Here is a 22,709-nt window from a genome sequence, read left to right as displayed (position 1 = left end):
TCCTAATTTCATGAGAATGACATTTCAATTTGTCATAATTTGTCATAATTGACAATCAATCAATTTTGACATAGAAAGTTGTCATAATTTTGTCATGAATTATCAATCAATCAATTTTGCATAGAAAGTGCAAATTTGTCATAATTTGTCATAATTGACATTTTTGATTTGCAATTGCCATTCGAATCTCTTCATGCTAATTTGATCTTTTCTCCAATTTGTCTATAAATTGGATGAATTTCTTCAATCCCGGATCTAATCACATTATCGAATTAATCACTTTTTCGAATCACTTTGTCGAATCAATCATGCTTCGAGTATTCTTGCGCTACTATCTTGTCTACTTGCTTTCATCTCATGTGTATGCACTTGTAGGTGAGATCCACAAACAAAGCTATTTGAAGAAGAAAGAAGGACAATGGAGTCACATGAAGGAGACATTCAAGTCTGCATTTGGTTTGCTTAAGTTTTCAATCTTGAATATCTTGTTTTCATATCTCTATTGAGTGTGTTTAGGATTGATCATTGCATTTGAGCTTTCATGATTGAGCTAGATTACTAATACTATTGCTTTGATGATTTCCACATTTCCTAGCTACACACATACTTATTACAGAAGTATTATATGACTATGGGTAGGCTTCCCACCATGGTTTTTCCCTTTACCGGGTTTTCCACGTACAAATCTTGGTGTTATGTGGGATGGCTTTTATTATGTGATTATTGTTTATGCTTAATTGGATTAACTGCTATTCTGGTATTATTGTTTTGAATTGATAATACTTTTGGTAATCTATGACAACTGATTCACCCCCCCTCTCAATTGTCTTCTAGTTATCTGAACTGTCTAACAATTAGTATCAGAGCTTTTGTCCTCTTTGTAGAAAGCTTAACCACTTGAGGAAGATCCTATGGCGACTAACAGTTCAAGTTCATCTAGTTCTTCTGGAGCCATTTTTCAAAGGGATATACAATATGGAAGATTCAAATGGAGACTCATCTGAGATGTCTTGGCAAGGAGATTTGGGACATCACAAAGAATGGTGTCACACCCTTTAATCCGAGATCTGGCAATCCTCCTCCGAAAAACCTGGACAAGGAGCTCAAAAATGATTGTAGAGAAAGAGAAGCCCTCTTGTGTACACTTTCTAATCAGCAAATTATGGGATTAATAGACAAATCATCTGGAAAGGCTATATGGGATAAATTGCAGACCCTATAGTGAATATTGCTAAACTTGATGGTTACCGAGTGAGATGTGAAAATCTGAAGATGGAAGAAGATGAAAGGATTACTGCATTCATGGAAAGAGTAAATGAGATTGTTATGGGAATTCAATGTTGTGGTGGAACTCTGAGCAAAGATGAGATTGTTTCTAAAGTCCTGAGAGCCCTACCACCTGCTTAGAAAATGAAGGCTACTGCTATTAATGAGTTGAGAATAATTGCGAATACATCTGTCAACAGGATACTTTGGTTGGGAAACTATCCGCTTTTGAGCTTCAGGAATTTGGACCTTCTGGAGCTATGAGAACTGAACCTACTTTTCATGCATCTACATCTACAACTGGAAAGCAACATTGGAGAGTTTTATATGCAAAATAATTAGAATATATGAAGAGAGGAGATGAAGAGCTTGAGAAACTTGAAGCACTATTTGCTAGAAGAGCACCGAAAGGACCGATAGGAAGTAAGTATGAAGGAAAAGCACCTTTTAAATGTTTTGCATGTAATAAGATTGGTCATTTTGAATCTAGATGTCCTGAAAGGAATTTAAGATTTGAAGAAAGAGTTAAGAAATCATTTAAGCCTAATCAGAACAAGTTTAGATTCAAGAAAAACAAATTATGCTATATAGTGGATGAGGAAGGTATTACTGATTCAGATGATGAACCAGTAGAACACTCTGCTAGTGGATCCGACAATGGGAAAGAATGGGTATTCTTGGCTATCAATGAAGATGATCCCACACTGGAAGAGAATGTACCAGAGGAGAAGGTACTTGCTGCTAAAATTGAGGATTAGGATGAATGGGTAATTGACAGTGGTTGTTCACATCATATGACTGGAGGTAAAGGAAAGTTTTTGTCTTTGCAAGAAATTGATGGTGGATAAGTTAGATTTGGAGATGATAAGGCATGTATGATTAAGGGAAATGGAACTATATCATTGGGTGGTAAGAACAATACTGACAATGTTTATTATGTTAAAGGTTTGAAGCATAATCTTTTGAGTGTAGGACAATTGGTAGATAAGGGATTTCAATTATAATTCAAGGATGGAAAATGCAAAATCATTAATAGATCTGGCTTGGATATTACAACCGGTACGCGGTCAAAAGGTAACATATTTCATTTGAACTTCGGTGAGAAGACATGTTTGATTACACAGATTGATGAAAGTTGGTTATGACATAAACAACTGTGTCATGTAAATTTTGATTGCATTGTGAAGATTAGTTCAACTAAGGCTGTTAGAGATATACCTAAGATTATCAAAGGCCTATAATCTGGTATGTAAAGAATGTCAAATGGGTAAACAGGCCAGAACCTGTTTTAGGAGTATACAAGATAAATCAAATGATGTTCTTGATCTTATTCACGTTGATTTATGTGGCCCTACTAGAGTTAAAAGTTTTCATGGTGATAGATATTTCATGCTAATCATTGATGATTATTCTAGAATGATGTGGGTTACTATTTTGAGAGAAAAATATGAAGCATTTGAAAAGTTTAAAATCTTTAAGGCTAAAGTAGAAACTGAGACATGATTCAAGATTAAATGTTTGAGATTATATCATGGTGGAGAATTCACATCCGACGAGTTTAACAACTTTTGTGACAAGCATGGTATCAAAAGACAATTTTTTGCCCCTCGGACACCTTAGCAGAATGGAGTTGTGGAAAGGAAAAACATAACTATCTTGGATGTTGCTAGAACAATGATGATGGAAGAAAATATACCTCATATCTATTGGAGAGAAGCAGTTAGTAGAATGGTTTATACATTTAACAGAGTACATATCAAAGGAGAAACTGATAAGATACCTTATGAATTATGGTTTGGCCTTACACATACAGTTAAGTATTTTAGAATCTTTGGTAGTAAAGGTTATATCAGGAGAGATGATGCTATTGGGAAATTTGATCCTAGAAGTGATGAAGACATATTTCTTGGTTATTCTAATGAAAGAAAAACATATAGATGTTATAACAAGAGATTGCAAAAAATAGTGGAGAGTGCTAATGTCAAAGTAGATGAGCTGAGCAAAAGTCAAATCAGAATTTATGAGAAGGAACTGACAGTGGAAATGATTATATCTGAATCAGTAGCACCTTTATTAGAACATAGAGTTAAACCAGTTACTCCAACAACATTAGAAAACTCTGCAGTAACTGAAGAACAAGGAAGAGGAACATAGAGTCAAAAGACTCCTAGGTATGTGAGATTGAATCATTCTGAAGATCAAATCATTAGGGATAAGAGCAATGGAATGATGACAAGAAAAAGATTGACAACTAATGAGGTATGTTTAATTTCACAAGTTGAACCAATATCAGTAATTGAGGCATGTAAAGATGAATTTTGGTTAAAATCTATGGAAGATGAATTAGATCAGATTGAGAAAAATAGCACATGGACTTTGGTTTCCCGGTCTAAAAATAAAAATTTCATTGGAATTAAATGGGGTTTTAGGAATAAATTGAATAAGGATGGAAAATTTAAAAGGAATAAGGATAGATTGGTTTGTAAAGGATATTCTAAGAAAGAAGGAATTGATTATGGAGAAACTTTTGCACCTGTAGCTAGGATTGAAGCTGTAAGACTATTTCTTGCCTATGCTGCTTATAAAAACTACGAGGTTTATTAGATGGATGTTAAATGTGCATTCTTGAATGGGGATCTTGATGAGGAAGTTTATATTGAGCAACCTGATGGTTTTCACTATCAGATTATACTGATATGGTTCGCAGGTTAAGGAAAGCTTTATATGGATTGAAATAAGTACCTAGAGCTTGGTATGCAAGGTTGGACAAATATATTTTGAAGCTTGGTTTTACTAAGGGCAGTGCTAACAGTAATTTATATTATAAAATCATTGATGATGATATACTGATTGTTGAAGTATTTGTTTATGACATTATTTTTGGAGGTGAAGACAAGTTATGCATAGAATTTTCTAAGAACATGGAGAAAGAATTTGAGATGTCTATGATTGGTGAGATGAAATTTTTCTTAGGTTTGCAAATTAATCAGACTGACAAAAGTATTTTTATCTATCAAACTAAATATGCAAAGGAATTGTTGAATAAATTTGGTAAGGGATATTCTAAACCGGTAAGTACACCTATGGTTACAAGTGAGAAATTGACAAGGAAAGATGTTTCTGCATCAATAAATCCTACAAGATACAAATATATGATTGGATGTCTACTTTACTTAACTCAAACTATACCTGACATTATGAATGATATTTGTATTATTTCAAGATTTTAGAGCAATCCTAGAGAAAATCATGAGATAGCGATGAAAAGGATTTTTAGATACTTGCGAGGTACATTAGAATATGGTTTGTGGTATCCTAAGGATGATAACTTCACTTTATGCGCATATACATATGCTGACTGGGAAGGAGATGTTGATGACCGAAAAAGTACTTTTGGTGGAGCTTTCTTTCTTGGAAAGAAGTTGGTTTCATGGATCAACAAGAAACAGTCATGTACTTCTTTATCTACTACTGAAGCTGAGTATGTTGTTGCTGCTACTAATTGTACACAAGTTTCTTGGATGAAGCAAATGTTGAAGGATATTAAGGTGGATTGTGATGCACCAATAGTTATTCAATTTGATAACTCTGCTAATATTGATATATCAAATAATTTGGTATTTCACTCTAAGACAAAGCACATATCTATCAAGTATAACTTTTTGAAGGAGAAGGTGGAAGCAAATGAAGTTAAACTAGTTTATGTGAACATTAAAGAACAAATTGCAGATATTTTCACTAAACCTTTATCCAAGGAATCTTTTGAATACCTGAGAGATAGATTGGGGGTTTCTACCCCTCCAACAAAGACTTGATTGATGCGGTTTGGCATCAGTTTGATATGCATTCTTAGAGATACTATTTATTCCGGTGTTGATATGGGATGCTACTGTTCAGGGGGAGTATTCAGCTTTAAGATTCAGAGGCTTTTGTTTTTGCTTTGATATTTCTGTCAGATTTCTAGCATTGATGCCAAAGGGGGAGAGATATTGATGTGAAAAAGAAAAAGAAAGAAAAAGGAAAATTCATAGGAAGAGAAATAGAAAAAGATAGTTAGAAATTTATAGATATATTATTCACAGCGGGAGATTGTTGGATGTCTTCCACAGGGGGAGACTTGTTTGGCATTTCTTGGTACTTAGATGTTTTTCACATCTAGTTTTTCCATCAATGCCAAAGAGGGAGATTGTTGGCCATTTGGTTGAATTGATTATGTGTTGCATTAATGTTTTGTCATTGATGTCAACACTAGCTATTTGGATGCTTTATCGGCACAATTCTGGTCCCAGTAGGATGAGTGGTTTTTGGTTAGCTCCTGTATAATCTGGTGATGGAATTGGCTTGTTCATAATGCCTATACTCATATTTGGTCAGCTGGTTTCGGTCTGGTGATTGGATGCTATCCTGCTTACACAAAAGATTGGTTTATGGTTCCAACGAGGGTTTCACCGGCAAATCTTTTGGTGGAGATCTTTGATGCATTGCATAATTGGTGTTGGTGCAGTTTCAAATGGAGTTTTAGGATGTTGTTGGTAATCTTGTTTGAGACTTGGCATTCGGAGATCATTGCCAAAGCGTGTAGACCTATACTTGGTCCCGGTTGATCTAGGTTATGGACCGACATTAATGTAACGTGTGGATAGGAATTATTGTTGTATTTCCAAGATGTCTTAGGTGTTGGATATTATTTATTTTGGTCTAAGGCCGACATGGTTTGTAATAATGTAATTGGTTTATGGTCTGGTAGCCGACCTGATTGTTTATGGTCAAGGGTTTGTATAAATAAGATGTAAGATCTCATTGTAGACCATCATGGTTATTGTAAGAGGTCATGGTCAAGGAATGTAGTGTGCGAATATTTTAATATCATTCAGACAGGAGTTGGTCGATCAATGGAGATCGAATTGGGTTTGTAAGAGGATTTGGTCCTCCGCTTTGAGCTTAACTGGAACTGTACTCAGACATAGGAGATGCTATCTTTTGTAGTTCAATACTTCTCTGGATTATAGTTTGGATTTGTATGTAGTCAGTGAGACTCCTTTTGTGAAGAGCAGTGTGCTCTAGGCTATTGGCCTTCCTACAAGTGCATGCCCGTTCATTGTAAATTCACATACTTACTACAAAAGTATTATCTGACTGTGGGTAGGCTTCCCGTCGTGGTTTTTCCCTTTACCAGGTTTTCCATGTACAAATCTTGTTGTTATGTGGATGGCTTTTATTCTGTGATGATTGTTTATGCTTAATTGGATTAAGTGCTATTTCAGTATTATTGTTTTGAATTGATAATACTTTCGGTAATCTGTGACAACTGATTCACCCCCCCCATCTCAGTTGTCTTTTGGCTATCTGAATTGTCTAACAAAATGTAGAAGATGGACCACGATCATCAAACAACATTCCTCCCCTTAGGAAGAAACAAAACCAAAGGTGCATGAAGACTGTCTTCCCATTCCTTAAAGGAATATGTAGGAAGAGTGATCATAATGTATGATGTCTCTAAACTCTTCTTAGGTGTCTCCATGTTGATGCCAAAACTTGTCACCATCAAATCAAGTGCTCTAGGTCTCACTGTAGAAGATGACAATCCACAACCTTGTGGAGATGAATGTAGAACAAAATCCAGAGACAAAGGTATTTCCTCTAAAGACATAGGTGCCTCCTCCAAATGTTTCTCAATAGTGGCCACAATCATGTCAAACTATGAGGAATGATCATGTGGGTAAAGATAAAGAGGGTAAGAAGGTTCCCCCTCAACACTTGAAGAAGTTGAACGAACTTCATCAAAGAGAAGATGTATGTACTCAATAGTGCCCTCCAAGTCTGCAAGATAGGACTCACAAAACAAACCTGCAATGTTTGTCAAGTACTCATCCCAAGTAGTTGTGTCTAGAAGACAATGTATATCTTGTTGCATTGAATCACAAGTAACCATGGATGTAGCAGTACAAGTATCCTCAGAAGAAACAATAGACGGAGGAGAAAGAATGCAAGGTTCAAGAACTGCATTTGATGTCAGAATACCTAGATTCAAGTAACCAAAGTTCTCCTCAGAATCAAAATTCACACTAGGAGAGTGATTAACAACCAAAGGATCACAACCATGATTAGGTGCAAAGTCTAAAAAGGTATATAACCAAGATGCATGATCAACCATCCCAGTAGCAATTATCTCTCTTCTTTCCAAGTGTTGAATGATGATTGAATCAGGTGTGAACTCCACAGTCTTCCCTGCTCCACCATGGGTGATCTTATAGATGGAAATAAGATTGTTTAACAATTAAGGTACACATAAACAATCATTGAAAGTGTCATCTGCAATATCAATAGAACCTTTCCCAATCACACTCGTATAAGTGTTTTTTCCCATCAGAATAGGTGACATAACACAAGAATCAAAAGAAGAGAATATAGACTGTGTATAAGCCATATGATGAGAAGCTCCAGAATCTAGGAGCCATCTCCCTGATCCAAAACTTGTAGCAACACAAAGAGATTTACTTTTATTCTTTGTTCCTTCAAAAGAAAGTCCTACATGACCTTTTACTTTAGTAGATCCTGACTATTTTGAAGTGGAAGAAGAAGTTGACTCAGACATTCTAGAAGGAAGATCAATGTTTTTCTTCTTAAGATGATGTTTTAGTTCATCAATATTCTTCTTATAACAAGAATGTTCATGTCTAACCCTCTTGCAATATGTGCAAGTAAGATTCTTCTTCTTAGATGAATTATTCTGTGCTTGATCTTTATGTGGCTTTGGCTTTGATTGCTTTCGCTTCTCATTAGAATTCTTTCCTAGATTCTCTTGTTTAGCCACCAAAGCATGTGCCTTAGATGGCTTAACAATTCCCATGGTGATCAACTTTGATTTCTCAAGCATCAACAATTCTATAAATGAATCAAATGAAGGTGTAGTGTAAGCACTACCCATTGTCATCCGATAGGTTTGGAAGATAGAAACAAAAGATGCATACTCAAAAGGAAGCTTTGCCAATAAGTTAAAAACCAACTGTGTATCCTCCTTTTCAATGCCACATTCTTTAAACTGTGCTCTTAGCTCATTTTCTCTATTGGCATAGTCTTAGATTGTATCAAAAAATTAAGAAGATTAATTTCAAGTGTGTAACCTCTAATCTTATCAACTTGACAATATAATTTGTCAAGTTTATCCCAAGCATCCTTGATTTTCTTACACTTATCAATGTGAAAGATGAGATCAAGAGATATATATTTTCTCAATGTTCCAAGAGCCATAGAACTTTTGATGAGCCATTCCATTTTCAGATTAGGATCATTAAAATATGTGGGTTCTAAAATTGTGTCATCAACATAATGATTTAGGCCTTAGGCCTTTTTCCATTAGCTTACTCCATTAATTAATTTTCCAAGTTGCATAATTATGTGGAGTTAAGGTTGGAAATTTAGGAGAACCCATAACTAAAAATGAAAGAGCACAAGTAGGTAGATTGAAAACACAAATACCAAGAGAGACCCCCCCTTTTTCACTCAATCAATGATCCCCTAGAAAAATATGATTTTGGCACTTTATAAATTAGTGTGTTTACAATGCTGAAGTTGGTTTCCAGAGTTTTACAATGTCCAAAATTGGACCCAAATACTGAGATTACAATAGAATCTCAAAATTACAACCTCAAAATAGCACCAATGGATAGTTCTCAGAAAAATATCAACTTTAAAAAAAAAAGGCACCTCAATCTAAGGTCATATGTGAAAGTTATAACCTTTTGAAGTTGAAAAAATTGGGATTGTCCTTCAAATTTGCTGAAAAAACTTGATTTCTAGAAAATATGGACCACTTGACAAAAACTGGATTTTTCCACTATGAAGCATGCGAAATTCTACCCCAAATCAAAAAAAAATTCTCAGAAAAATACCTTCATATGATTGAGATATTGCGCTTTGAACTTGAGGTGCAAAATGAAAACCTCCAATGGAGAGGGGGTCTTCAATTTTAAAAAAATAGCTCTACCAAATTTAGTTGAAATGCAGCTAAATTTAGAATGCCATCAAATTAGAAGAACAGCCTCTCAATTTAGAAGTTCTTCAAATTTGAATACTTCCAACTATATTTAGAATCTTCATCAATGCTGGAAAAACCACCAAATTTATCAATATCTCCAAAAGACCACCAAATTTTTTTTCCAAATGTAGTAGATCCTTCCAAAAACTGGCACAAAGGCTGAGGTACAGGTATGGTAGGGCATAGTAGTACAAACGAGTAGTATTTTTTTTTAAAAATTAAATTAAAAAAAATATTTAAAAATGTGGGGGGTTATGGCTCACCCCACACCCCATAAAGGAGCTACGCAGGCTTCTTAAGCCTCACACAGTGGTCCCAAGGGAGGCACAGGGCCCAAAGGGGGTACCGTGTACCTCTTGTGGGTACCAATAGGGCCGACATGGCCTATCATAGGGTACCTTGTTGGTACCCAAGACAATTTAATACTATCTTAAATAACATATACTACTCCTCGGCCTAGTTATTCAGCAATTATTAGTTCAACTATATACAAAAAAAAATCAGGAACTTCCTCTGGTCAGATGGAAAAGGCAAAAAGAAGCAACACGTTGTTAAATGGGATTGGTGTATCAGATCTAAGGTTCAGGGAGGTATGGGCCTCAAAGACCTCAAACTTGAAGAAATCGCCCTGGCTGCCAAATGGATTTGTAAAGCCATTGATGGTAACGAACCCTGGAAAGTGCTTGTTAGAAAAAATATTCAATGCTCCACTCCAAAATCAGCAAAAAAATGGAAGAACCTACCCATGGGAGAACTAATTGCTAGGAATTTTGAGGTCTCCCCTGCGGGGTCAGAAGTCTTCAAGTCTATATGGAAGGCCTGGAACCATGTTAGACAATACATTAGCAATAAAGACATAATAGATAAGAAAGGGTCTCTCAATCTGGGAAGGTCTATATGGTTGAATGTTCTACACAATGGGAAACAACTAGCTTGTCTTCAAGGTTGCTCTACCCTGAAATGGCACAACCAGGGATTGGTCACATTTGAACACATTCTGGAAGATGGCACTCTGACCTCCTGGGAAACTCTCAGCTCTAAATTCAACCTTCCTCTCTCCCAGGCTAGAACCTATGCCATCCTTAAGTCTGCACTTGCTCCCATCCTTCCCTCTCCTAACCCCTCCTCCCCCTCCACTTTAGCCTCCCTTTGCTGGATAGATGGATCCCCCCTATTGCTAACCAAGGCCAAAATGATCTACTCTGCCCTTTCTAATTCTGTGGATATCCTTGACCACCTTAACTGCACCTGGAACCTTACCTGGGATTCCAAACAATGGCATTCTGCCCTCTCGAGATTTTGGTCTAACCCGACTAAACCAAAGAAGAAATTTTTTGCCTCAAGACTCTTGCTTCAAAAACTACCACTTAAGGACAACAACAGAGACCCCCTACTATGTAAACTTTGCCGTATCCCTGAATCTGTATACCACATTTTTTTTGGTTGTCATTTTGCTAAAGAAGTCTGGAATCTGTTTGGTATCTCACTTAATAGCAATTGTTTTACTATTGAAGAGATGGTATTTGGTTATATTAGAGGTGGCAAGAAACATGCTAATCTTTTCTGGTCTTCTCTCTCCTTGGAAATTATGTGGATCATTTGGAAATTTAGGAATGATGACGTGTTTAATGGAAAGAGTAGGAACCTCATTGAGTCTCTTAGGAGACTCATCCGCTACCTTGTTGCTATGCAGGTCACAGTGGTACTAAGACTGGAGGAAGACAAATTTGATAGGTGGCTAAAGAATGGGTCTACTCTAGTTCTCATCAGAGAAATCTCACATGGCTTCACTTGGGATCGCATGGGAAGCAATAAGACTTATTTTGAACAGGGGCTAATGAGATTCATGCAAGAGATGGAGGCACGACAACAAAGAGAAGACTTCATCGAGCTAGAGTTGGAAGGTCTACCCTCCCACCCCTATAGAGATCAGTTTGCAGAAGGTAATGTGCTGGTCTGGTGAGAGGGAGAGCTAGGCTGGATTGCATGGCTCCCCCCTGCGGGCGACAACAATGATCCTGATTCCTCCTTTGTGTTCAGTTAGTTGTATACCTCGTGATGCTTTTTGATATGTCTATCATTTTGTGTAATTTTGCTACAATGTAAATGATCGTATATCATGTCTCGAGATCCTGCTTGATATAGCTCCTACAACTTATGTTTTAACTCTTTAGTTGGCTGCAAGGTATCCAGCCAAAACTCTCAAATTTTGTAACTGTTGTTTATATGATGCTTAATACAAAAAATATATATTTAATAATAAACTTTTAAATAATTTTTTTCACTTTTTTTAATTTTCAATAAATTTTCTTTTCTAAAGTTTATTAAAAAAAAACTTTTCACAAACAATTATATATATATATATAATGAAGGAAAAAATATAATATATTTTTTTAAAATAAAATTTTAAATTTGTACCATATTAAGCAGGGGGTAAAATTTTGTCTCAAATTTGACTTTCATCAAAATATGGAGTATTTTATATCAAAATTCATCTATTCAGCCTTCTAAACTCGATGGTGATGTCCTTTTCAATTGAAAATGCACCCAACAAAGGCTCAATGTTGAATGTCTCCCAAATTCGAGAAGGGGCTTGTAGATCTTGAAGATCTGATACCATTTCAAAGTCATTGATGGACTCAACCTCCCAGGATCACCTGCAAAACCAAAATCAACCTTCTACACGAGAGTGAGATGATGAAATGCTGAAATATGGTGCAATAACAAAATGATGATATTATCACATTCCAAAAGATACAATATGGATCAACACTCCCTTGTACTAACTGAGCTGATATGAACTCACATAAGTTAGCTCTGAATTCTCTCATAAGGGAGAGGTGAGTGCTAATTATATAGCAAAATATGGGCAAATAATTCCAAGAGGAATAATAACTCCCAAATAACCAAATTAGGTGGGAGTTGTGCCTACTTGTAAAATGCCAAACATGTGGCAAACCAACTCAGGTAGGGACAAACAATTGGTTATGAGGAGGTGGAAAATGAGTCCAAAAGAGGGTGTGACATACAACCACCCAAATGTGGGTGTGAATGACACATGTAAATGTAGGACTATGTCGCGTGTCCTCACATAAACCATCCTAATATAACCTAAGTATGCTTAATTATGTGTAGGAAAAATAAATATAAAAAACCTACACTAACATAATGGGGAAATGATATTGCATTCATGATGGTTCTTGGAAAGCTTTTGCACAAGTTAAAATAAATGAAAATATTCCAAAGTATTGGCTCTTTTTCATCAAGTATCACTAAATATTTTATTATCTCCTTAATGATGAGAAAATAGTTCCTTTGGGTTTTGAATGAATAAATATTGCAAGAGATAAATGGTCAATTAACACATAAGAAAGTCATATGGATAATCAAACATTAAGGGACACATCACCTCAAATTAGTTTTTCTTAGAATGTAGATATAATAGTTAAATCTCTTTATTAAATAAATTAGTTTGAATTATGAAACAAAAGAATGGGGAAATGATATTGCATTCATGATGCTTCTTGGAAAGATTTTGCACAAGTTAAAATAAATGAAATTATTCCGAAGTATTGGTTCTTATTCATCAAGTATCACTAAATAACCTCAAATAAATTCTAGTAGTAAATAGATCCCCTTTAGGACATTCGGTACATTACAATTATTTAAGTCTTTTATTTATAGGACATAAAAAAATACCTTTTTGTATACTTTAATAAGTGCAAGTATTAAAGACTTAAATAATTTACCTTCTATTTAAATGTGTTTAGATTGATAGCTACCTTTTTATGTTTTTCAAACAATTTGAATTAATGCTTATATTTCCTCAATCCAAGAAGTTGAACGTTTTAACGTTTCTATATGCAAGTATGTTTTCAAGATATGGAGTATACAAGACTATTGCGAATAGTTAAGCTTGAAAGGCATTTCAAACTAGTAAAAGGAGTGGTTACATTCATATTGCAAAGAAACTAGTATAGATGAATTTATTAACATTTAAATTTAGAGGTAAATTACTTTTAATTTTATTGATATAACCTATTTTGTAAGAACATTAGTATTAATTAGGATGCAAAGAATTTTTTTTGAAACCAAAATAATTTTAGTAAATGGAAATGAAAAAAAAAATTTGAAATCTTTTTACATGAGATTATCAAACTTGACTTACCACGCAGATCTCAAACTTAGTCCTTATATTTTGTTTGTAAATGTCTAATGAAACTTAGTTTTGAAGATGAAATAAAGTTAGAATTCATTTTTCTATATTATTGGATCCTTATCCTTATCCTTATCGAGCAAATGGGTTTTCAAGAAACCTATCCCATGATCACTTAGAGAATTAAATTGAAATAAATTTTAGGAGCAAGCATTAGCTCACTTCTAAGAATTTGGAATTGATAAGGTTTTTATTTGTAGAAAATATCTAAGAATGAAGTTAATGTTTCTTCAAGTGGAAGGAATAGTTAGTTATCTCTTTATAATCTTGCAAAGGATTTGGCGTTAATTCAAGAGAAACTAAAAGTAAATTAATTAGAATTATTTAGGAACCTTATTTATATTGGTTTATTAGAAACTAATTATACTCTCTTCTAATCTTATTTTCAAACATTGGTAATTAAAATTAATGTGGTTATCAAGCATATTGTTAAATAGTTTTCCCCTTCAAATAAGTAAGTATTAAATTCATTTCCAAAGTCTTGTGATTTAATAATTTATTCCATTTTATTTCTTTCAAGCAATTTAGTACCTTTCTAATATTAGGTTTCATAATTAAAAGTAGAATAGTTTTTGTTTCAAAGCAATTCGTATCTTACAAGTAATTCAAATCATTTTCACAAGTTATCTCTTACAAGTATCATAATTTCCAAGCAATTAGTACTTCATGTATTTAGTTCAAGTTTTAGAGTTTTAATTGTTATCATAGTATTCTTTCGATAAAATACTATTCCAAAGTAGTTGGTTTGTCTATGTTCCCTTAAATTAAGTAAAATTTATATGTTAGTTTTTAATTTCAAGCAACAATTCCTTGTATATAATAGTTTCATTTTCATAGTTGTATTAGTATATTTCTTTACTTAAGATTCATGAATTCATAGTTGAATTTCTAGTTTGACAACTAAACAAGAGGAGATGAAACCAAAAACTTAGCTGTGTTCGGTATCTATGGTGCCTCTAGGTCATGCTTATGGGTAAAGTCATCGTGTTGATCTATTGTACGTAACACCTAATAAAGATGCAACAATGACATCTGTGGCATCATCCCTATAAACCATCAGGGAGAAATAAGGGTCATTTGGAAGTTAAAATCCAAGGGGTAGGTAATCCTCCTTGGAACGATAATCTAAAAAGATAAAATTTTAAATTAATTTACATGTTATGCACTTTACTTTTCTTCATTTGCATTAAGTGGTTGAAAGATCATGTTACTAAAGTTAAAAATTGTTGAACACTGATTCATCCCCCCCCCCCCTCTTAGTGTTATCTTGATTCCAACAATTGGTATCAGAGATAAGTTCCTTGGAAGAAACTTAACAGCTTGAGGAAGATCCAAAAAGGTGTCTTAATGGATTCTAGTGGTCTTAGACAACATCTACTTAGTGGACTTGATGATCTTGATTAGTTCAAAGCCAAAGTATGGGAATTGAAAACAAATCTCGAGGATGCTGAAAATTTCATTTAGGCATTAAAGGAGCAACTGAGTAAGTCCAAGAGAAAGAGAAAGGATCTTATCGATCAACTTCAGGAGAAAGAAAGTCAAAGCATTGATGAAGAAGACCTAAAAGAAAAGACAGAAGAATGTGACAGACTTGCTAGAGTTAATGCACTTCAGAAGAATGAGATCGAAGCCATTGTGATGAAATTGACATGGGAGATTGAAGAAAGGAAGAAGAATGAGGAAAAGATTGCTCTGTCCTGGAAAGACAAATCTGAAGAATGTTGCAGACTTGAGAATGAGAATGGACAATTGATGAGTGACCTTCAAAATGCTAGAGAACATGAGGAAGATCTTGGAAAGAAAGACCTCCTTCTCAAATATGATCTTGATATTGAAAATGAGTAGAAGGAGAAGTTTCAGATTAGTTTAGCCAGACTAGATGAGATGCTTGCAAGTCAGAAGAATCCTAATGATGCTCAAGGTCTTGGATTTGAGAAAGGTGAAAGCTCCAAGTCAGCTCAATAGAAGAACAATTCAGGAAAGCCTTTGGTAAGGAAACCTAATGCTCATAAAATCAGTGGTAATTGTTTTGTTTGCAATAAACTTGGTCATATGGCTAGTCAGTGCAGAAATAGGATGAACAATAATAGTCCATCTTTGGATGGTCAATGTTTCAAATGCAATAAGTACGGTCATAAAGAAAAGATATGCAGAAGTGTGATGAATAACTTGAAGAATAGGAGAAATGTTAGATGTTATGCATGTGGTAGGATTGGACATATTTCTAATCATTGTAGATCAAGAGGAAACCAGATGAACTTCAGACCTATGCAATGAAATGTTGTTTGCTATGCCTACAACAAATCGGGTCACATTGATAAGTATTACAAAAGCAAAAATATGAATAGGAGAGGTCCAAAAGACAAGAATAAGATTGTAAAGGCAAATGAGAAGGGAAAAAAAAAGTTGAGGAAATCGGAGAGAAGATCAAGAAGACTTGAGTCAAGAAGAGTGATTATGAGGTAGGAGATAGGTCCGCACCTAATTCTGGTGCTGGAACCTCATCCGAAAACTAAGCTAAGGCAACCGAGCTTGGGGGAAGCTTTCATGAAAATATTTTCAATCCCCTATTTAAGATTTGTGCCTAATTTTGACAGTTACAAAGGTATATATGATTATTGCAGATGTTTATGATGGATCTCTGGAAGAGTTTGAGTAGATATGTAGGTCTATAGAAGATCTTTATGAAATGAAGAGTATCCAAAAGTATTAGGGTTAAGTACATTTATTGTAGTGAAAAGTTGGGTATGTGATAGATAAAATGCAAATTAACCATTCATTTCTCACTTTTTATTCGAAGATGAAGAGCAGAAGAGCACAATAAAGGAGAATTTGTAGAGATTCCAAATGGATATCTAGATGTGGTGTGTGACCTTGCATCTGGTTGAAAGGTATTTAATAGTGAAACCCCTTTCTAGTTTAAGTTTGAAATTTGAATTTGATAAGATGGTTGTGTCTGGTACTGCAACTCCTTTGGTTGTTGAAATCACAGAGTGTGCACGTCCAAGCTTCAAGAATCATCCATTCATTTTGATGGAAGACGATCCTAAGAGTACATTTTCATCGGTGCCCTATGGAGTACTACATATTAAAGATGTTAGGGTATATATGCACTACCCCATTGAGGAATCAGGTAGCTCACAAATGTTAAATCTATACAAAAATCAACTAGCAGACAAGAGTTTTATATTGAAACCAGAATTTCAAAAATTGGAAAACAAGGGTTTTTTGTTGTTTGTTAGGTTTCAGATGTTATATGAACAAGAATGGATCTGGTTCATCTTGAGCCAAGTTCATGGTGAATTTATATGGTTGGACAAGCCTCATAAAATCACCAAGATAGTCATTTAGGCTGTAATAGGATTATGTGCAATCGAAGAACTACCATCCCTAAAAGATGTGAAGAATGACATTGTGACCAATGTGATAGGATCAAAATTTGACAATTGGGCAATGACAATCAATGACATTCTAGAGGATGATATCATGTTTTCATCAATGGTCATTGGGTACAAAATTTATTATTCTAGCAGAGAAAATTTTGTTTTTGGTACTAACATTTATGTTGCATATGAGATGATGAGAGAGAACAAGAAATATGACCTTTGTGAATTACTTTGGAGTGAGCTTATCAATAATATTAATAAGATTAAAGAAAACAAGAAATATCCTTTCAAGTTCGGCACATTGCTTCTCTTTCTATTTTTCTACTTTGTGCAAGAGGTTCCGGGTGTGGGTCCAATGCAATGGGCATTTAATATACCTATAGGAGTTCAAATCCAGGAACACCTATACAATTCCAGTGACTCCAAGGTCCAAAATAAGAATCTATGGGGTTATTTCAAGAGCTTCCTGAAGGAAATGCATGACAGGGAAAGGATCCCTATGTCTATTGTAGAAAAATATCAAGACACCATTTGCTTCATGGTAGATACCGATCAGTGTTTGATGGAAGTTGTAGTCACATAAATCTATCCATTTTAATTAAATGAATATTTGCTATTTATTTGATTAAAAATCCACTAGCCACCAGTTAATTAAATTAACATTTAATTAATTCATCTTCAAACATTCTCCTATTAATTAAATAAATTATTTAATTTATTTTAATTAATTCATTAAACTAAATTCACAATCAATTAAATGAATAAATCCTATTTATTTAATTTGATCCCTTTTACTCTTTTAAATAAATTAAATAAAATATTTATTTAAATCATTAAATCCCCCCCACTTGCATTCTCCTAAAAATGCAAGTTGCAACCACAAGTTGAAATAAATGAATTTTATTTTAATAAAAATTCTATTTTCCCTCACCCACCAAATCCACTTGCAATCCTAATCCCCTTTTAGATTATTCTAACCCCTTCCTAATTAGCCTAATCCATCCCCTAATTATTGTCACATTCCTAAGAAACTTGGAGTCATTTTTCAAAGACTCCAAAGTCTTTGAAAAGCATTTAATGCTTTATGTGTCCAACAAGCTAACCTCTAAAGTCTTCCAAACCACTTATGGCTCTTACATGACCATTAATGGTTAACTCAACTCACCCACATGGTTAGGGAATTTGACCCCTAACTCAACCCTCATGTAACCCATGTGTCTCCTCAAGCATTTATTGCTTTGACCATGGTTATCCTCACTAACTCTTTCACAAGAGTTTATCCATTGGATAAAAGCATTATTCTTTGAATAATGAATGTATCCATTCAACTCAACCTTAACCTTACCTCCCAAGTTAACCCTCAAGTCATGTCAAGCATTTAATGCTTCTTCCCTCTCCTCTCAACCCATCTCATGTTGACACTTGTCATCCTGGGATTGGGTTGAAAGTCCCCACATGAATCATAAACCATTCAATCCTAACCCTTGTTGAGATTACTCAATCTCAACCATCCATTGTTCCATTTTTCCTATAAATAGAGCCCATTTCTTCATAATCTAGATCCTAAAAAACTTGTATGCATTTAACTTATAGCCAATTTTAGAGAAGAGAATTTAGCATAAATCACTAATATATTGTCATTTTGGATTAAAATAAATCTTAGTTCATTTCATAGCATATCATAACTAGTTTGTTTTACACTTGCATAGCATAGCTAAAGCATTTCAATCTTGAACCTCCATAAGGCATCCATAGCGCAAAAAGCTGTTGAGAGCTACACTAATTTGGAACTTGGACAGGAGAGAAACAAGGGAGGAGGAGCTACAAGCATGGTGGAAGACATCTCCCATTTGGAGATGTCTTCTTGCATTTATTTTCATAGTTAAATGCTTCATTATGTTTTTAGTGTCTCTCTTGGTATGCCTGCTTAGAATAGTCTTTGGTTGATTAACACTAACATTTCTCTTTGTTTCTTATGTCTCTTATGTGTTATACGACCATAGGTTTTTGACACCATAAAATGGTTAGTCCGGGGGTTAGTCAAATCAACATAAAACTAAACCATTAAAAAACATTATCAAGAAAGATTAAGCATAGAAACATATGAGAGATAAAAACGAATAAAAAATAAGACTTTAATCATGATGCTCTCTACGCCATTAGCTCTCCTTTGTTCCTCTCTTCTCCAAATTCTCAAATGAGTGTAGCTCTCAGTAGCTTTTTTGCACTTTTTTTGGATGTCTTATGGAGATTCAAGAGTATGAAGTAAATGCTCATGAAAATGCAAACATGAACAAACTAAGAAATGAGATATTATGTAACTAACTAAGATTAATTTTAGACCAAAGTGAATTATGCTAAATACTCTCTAGATTTTGCTGTAAGTTAGATGTATGCAAGTTTTCAGGATCTAGATTATGAAGAAATGAGCTCTATTTATAGGAAGAATGGAGCAATGGATGGTTGAGATTGAGTAATCTCAACAAGGGTCAGGATTGAATGGTTTAAGATCCATGTGAAGACTTTCAACCCAATCCCAGGATGACAAGTGTCAACATGAGATGGGTTGAGAGGAAAGGGAAGAAGCATTAAATGCTTGACATGACTTGAGGGTTAACCTGGGAGGTAAGGTTAATGTTGAGTTGAATGGATAAATTCATTATTCAAAGAATAATACTTTTATCCAATGGATAAACTGTTGTGCAAGAGTTAGTGAGGATAACCATGGTCAAAGCAATAAATGTTTGAGAAGACACATGGGTCACATGAGGGTTGAGTTAGGGGTCAAAGTCTTAACCATGGGTGCAAGTGGATTTAACCATAAATGGTCATGTAAGAGCCATTAGTGGTTTGGAAGACTTTAGAGGTTAGCTTGTTGAACAAATCAAGCCTTAAATACTTTTCAAAGACTTTGAAGTCTTTGAGAAGTGACTTCAAGTTGCTTAGGAATGTGACAATAATTAGGTGATGGATTAGGATAATTAGGAAGGGGTTAGAAGAATCTAGAAGGGGGTTAGGATTGCAAGTGGTTTGGTGGGTGAGTGAAAATAGGATTTTTATTAAAATAAAATTCATTTATTTCAACAAATAGGTGCAACTTGCATTTGTAGGAGAATGCAAGTGGGGGGGATTTTAAAGATTTAAATAAATGTTTATTTAATTTATTTAAAAGAGGAAAGGGGATTAAATTAAATAAATAGGATTTATTCATTTAATTGATTGTGAATTTAGTTTAATGAATGAATTAAAATAAATTGAATAATTTATTTAATTAATAGAAGAATGTTTGAAGATGAATTAATTAAATATTAATTTAATTAACTGATGGCTAGTGGATTTTTAATCAAATAAATAGCAAATATTCATTTAATTTAAAATGGATAGATTTATGTGACTACAGAAGCTATAGAGCCTCGAACCGTATTTATCATGCCTATGGGCTATGAGGTCGAAGAACAAATTTTGGAACTGTATGCATAACATATGTTGAGAAAACCAGTGGACCCCAATGAAGAGAGGTTCAGAACATACAAGGATAGAAGTTTAAAACTCCATCAAAAATTCAAGAAACCAGTGATTCAGAAGAAGGTTCAGAAAGAGCTTGAGGTTCTTGCAAAAAGTGTGGGGATAATAAAGGAAGCTGTCGAAAAAGATAGAGAGGAAAATATTCTCTCTAAGGAGTAGACTGCAAAGAAGAAATCAAAATTGGAAGTGCCTCAGCATAAGCCAAGGGAATCCAAAGGCACAACTCCCTCCTCCAATCCTGCAAACCCAGCAAGCAAGCCTAAATCTTCAATCAAGTCATCCGGTGGTGAAAATAAGAGGAAGACGATTAGATTTGTGACTATGGATGAAGAAGAGACTAAGTCTGATGAAGCCGCAAAGGAAGCGAAGGCCCAAACTCCAAAAGTCACCAAGATTACAAAGGAAAAGCCTTTCGATAGAACAACATCTGGTAAGAAATCTAAGGCATCTAAGTTTGATGAAGCATTGAAACAAGGGAAATTCACTATAATTCCTCCTGTAACATTAGAATAGATTGTTAATGAAGTTGTTACGAATGGTATCTTGAAACCACTATCTGAACGGTATGACAATTTTGATGAATTTGGTAAAAGAACACTAGAAGAGGCTACTATACAATACCTAAATATGTATAGTAAAGCATTGATCGAACTAATGACAGTCATACCCAAGAGCTTGTATGACATTTTGATGCTAGAAGGTAGATAGAAAATAAGGAAGATAAGGGACTAAAGGAATTTGTGTTACTTATGTTCGGTTATTACTACAAAGGTGATATATAGATTGCTTAAACTAACAAAGAATTAATTCAGGAGTAAGCACAAGGTAAAAAAAATCATGTTAGGAAAGATAGATGAAGTTGAAAAGGAGACTGAAAAGATTTTAAAAAAAGTTTTGTTAGATAATTAGTATGAGGTAAATAAGGCTAAAGGGAAAGAAGAACCTCATTCAGAAGAATATCACAAGACATCACAGGTCAATTTGGAAGCTGATCAGACAATGGATGATAATTCTATTCTAGAAGTCTAGACAGTTGAGCATGTAGAGGTCAGTGTGCAAGAAGAAGTTGGAGAAGAGGATGCAGAGAAAGCAGAGGAAGGAAATGACAAGGTTGAGAATCCTCCAGCTATTGCAGTTGACCCTCTGGTCCCTGAGAAGAATGCAAAAAAAGAAAAAGTGTGGGTTAAGGTTGAAGTCAAGTCTAAGGCAAACAACACTGCAAAGAAAGTAAAGGGAAAGAAAGTCATTGATGATCCAAAATTAATTCAAGGTCCAATTAACCTTGCCTCTTTATCCCCAATTCAAAAGCTTCAACTTACGTCATTTGCAAAAGCCAAAGCCAGTGAAGGTCTTTTGAAGTCCCATACTAAGGATAGTATGTTGCTAACCATGGCAACTGGTGTTTTTGAAAAGTTGATGCCCTTGTTTCAGAAGGACACTTGAAATACTCCATCCGAGAAATTAAAGAGTTTGATTAATTCTGTAGATAAACATTTTGAATCTTTTGAAAAGTCTACTAATGAAAAAGTCCAAAATGAATTTAATGCAAAGAGGCTTCAAAATTTGAAAAGGATGATTGCCAAAGATAAAGCCACATTAGGAGAGTGTGTGAAGAGAATGCAAGATGCATTGTCCAAAGGTGGGAACTTGTATAAATCATGTCTATCCTTGAACAAGTTCACTACAGATATTGAGAAGAAGTCTAAGGTGCATGAGAATGAGCTTGAATGCATATCTCAGTCAGTTGATTCCCTGGAAGCATCATTGAGTAGTCATGAGAATCAGGTAATATGTCTAGAGAAAATCAGAAGCTTGAACTATGATCGGGAGATATTTTTTGGAAGAGTTGGTGAAGCTAGGAGTCTCATTACTCCTACGATGGACATTATGATGAGTGCTCTTAGAGATACTCAAGATGCTCTGGCCAGCCATGGTTTGGAAGATATAAAGAAAGAAAAGGCACAATCTTATTTGCTTAATGGGTTCATAACCATGTTGGAGAATCTGCATAAAGGCTAGGATAGCCTCTTGGACTCATTGAAGAATTATTATGCTGATATCTTCAAAGTTTTGTGTGTATAAGGACTGTGCGTAAATACGTAAATAGTATTTTTTATTTCTAGAATCACACCTTTGTCATTAATGTCAAAGGGGGAGAACAGATGAGTGAAAAATGTTGATCTTAGGGGGAGATCTTTGATTCTTTGATTATTTTGATTCTGATAGTTAGATTCTTGTTGTAGTGTATAAATTTTGGTTTTGGTCTGACACTTAGTCA

General features: G+C 34.6%; 1 protein-coding gene across 1 annotated transcript in view; it reads left to right on the top strand.

Annotated features, from left to right (window-relative positions):
• The window catches only part of LOC131046319 (uncharacterized), a 94,457-nt gene extending 72,007 nt beyond the window's left edge, over positions 1–22,450 (top strand). The window contains exons 10-11 of the mRNA XM_059213843.1: positions 21,461–21,806; positions 21,918–22,450. Coding sequence (XP_059069826.1) covers positions 21,461–21,806; positions 21,918–22,450 — 879 coding nt within the window. The remainder of the gene's footprint in view (positions 1–21,460; positions 21,807–21,917) is intronic.
• The last annotated feature ends 259 nt before the right edge of the window (positions 22,451–22,709 follow it).

This window comes from Cryptomeria japonica, chromosome 2 (genome assembly GCF_030272615.1).
Source record: "Cryptomeria japonica chromosome 2, Sugi_1.0, whole genome shotgun sequence".
Lineage (NCBI taxonomy): Eukaryota > Viridiplantae > Streptophyta > Pinopsida > Cupressales > Cupressaceae > Cryptomeria > Cryptomeria japonica.
This window is presented reverse-complemented; position numbering and strand designations above follow the sequence as displayed.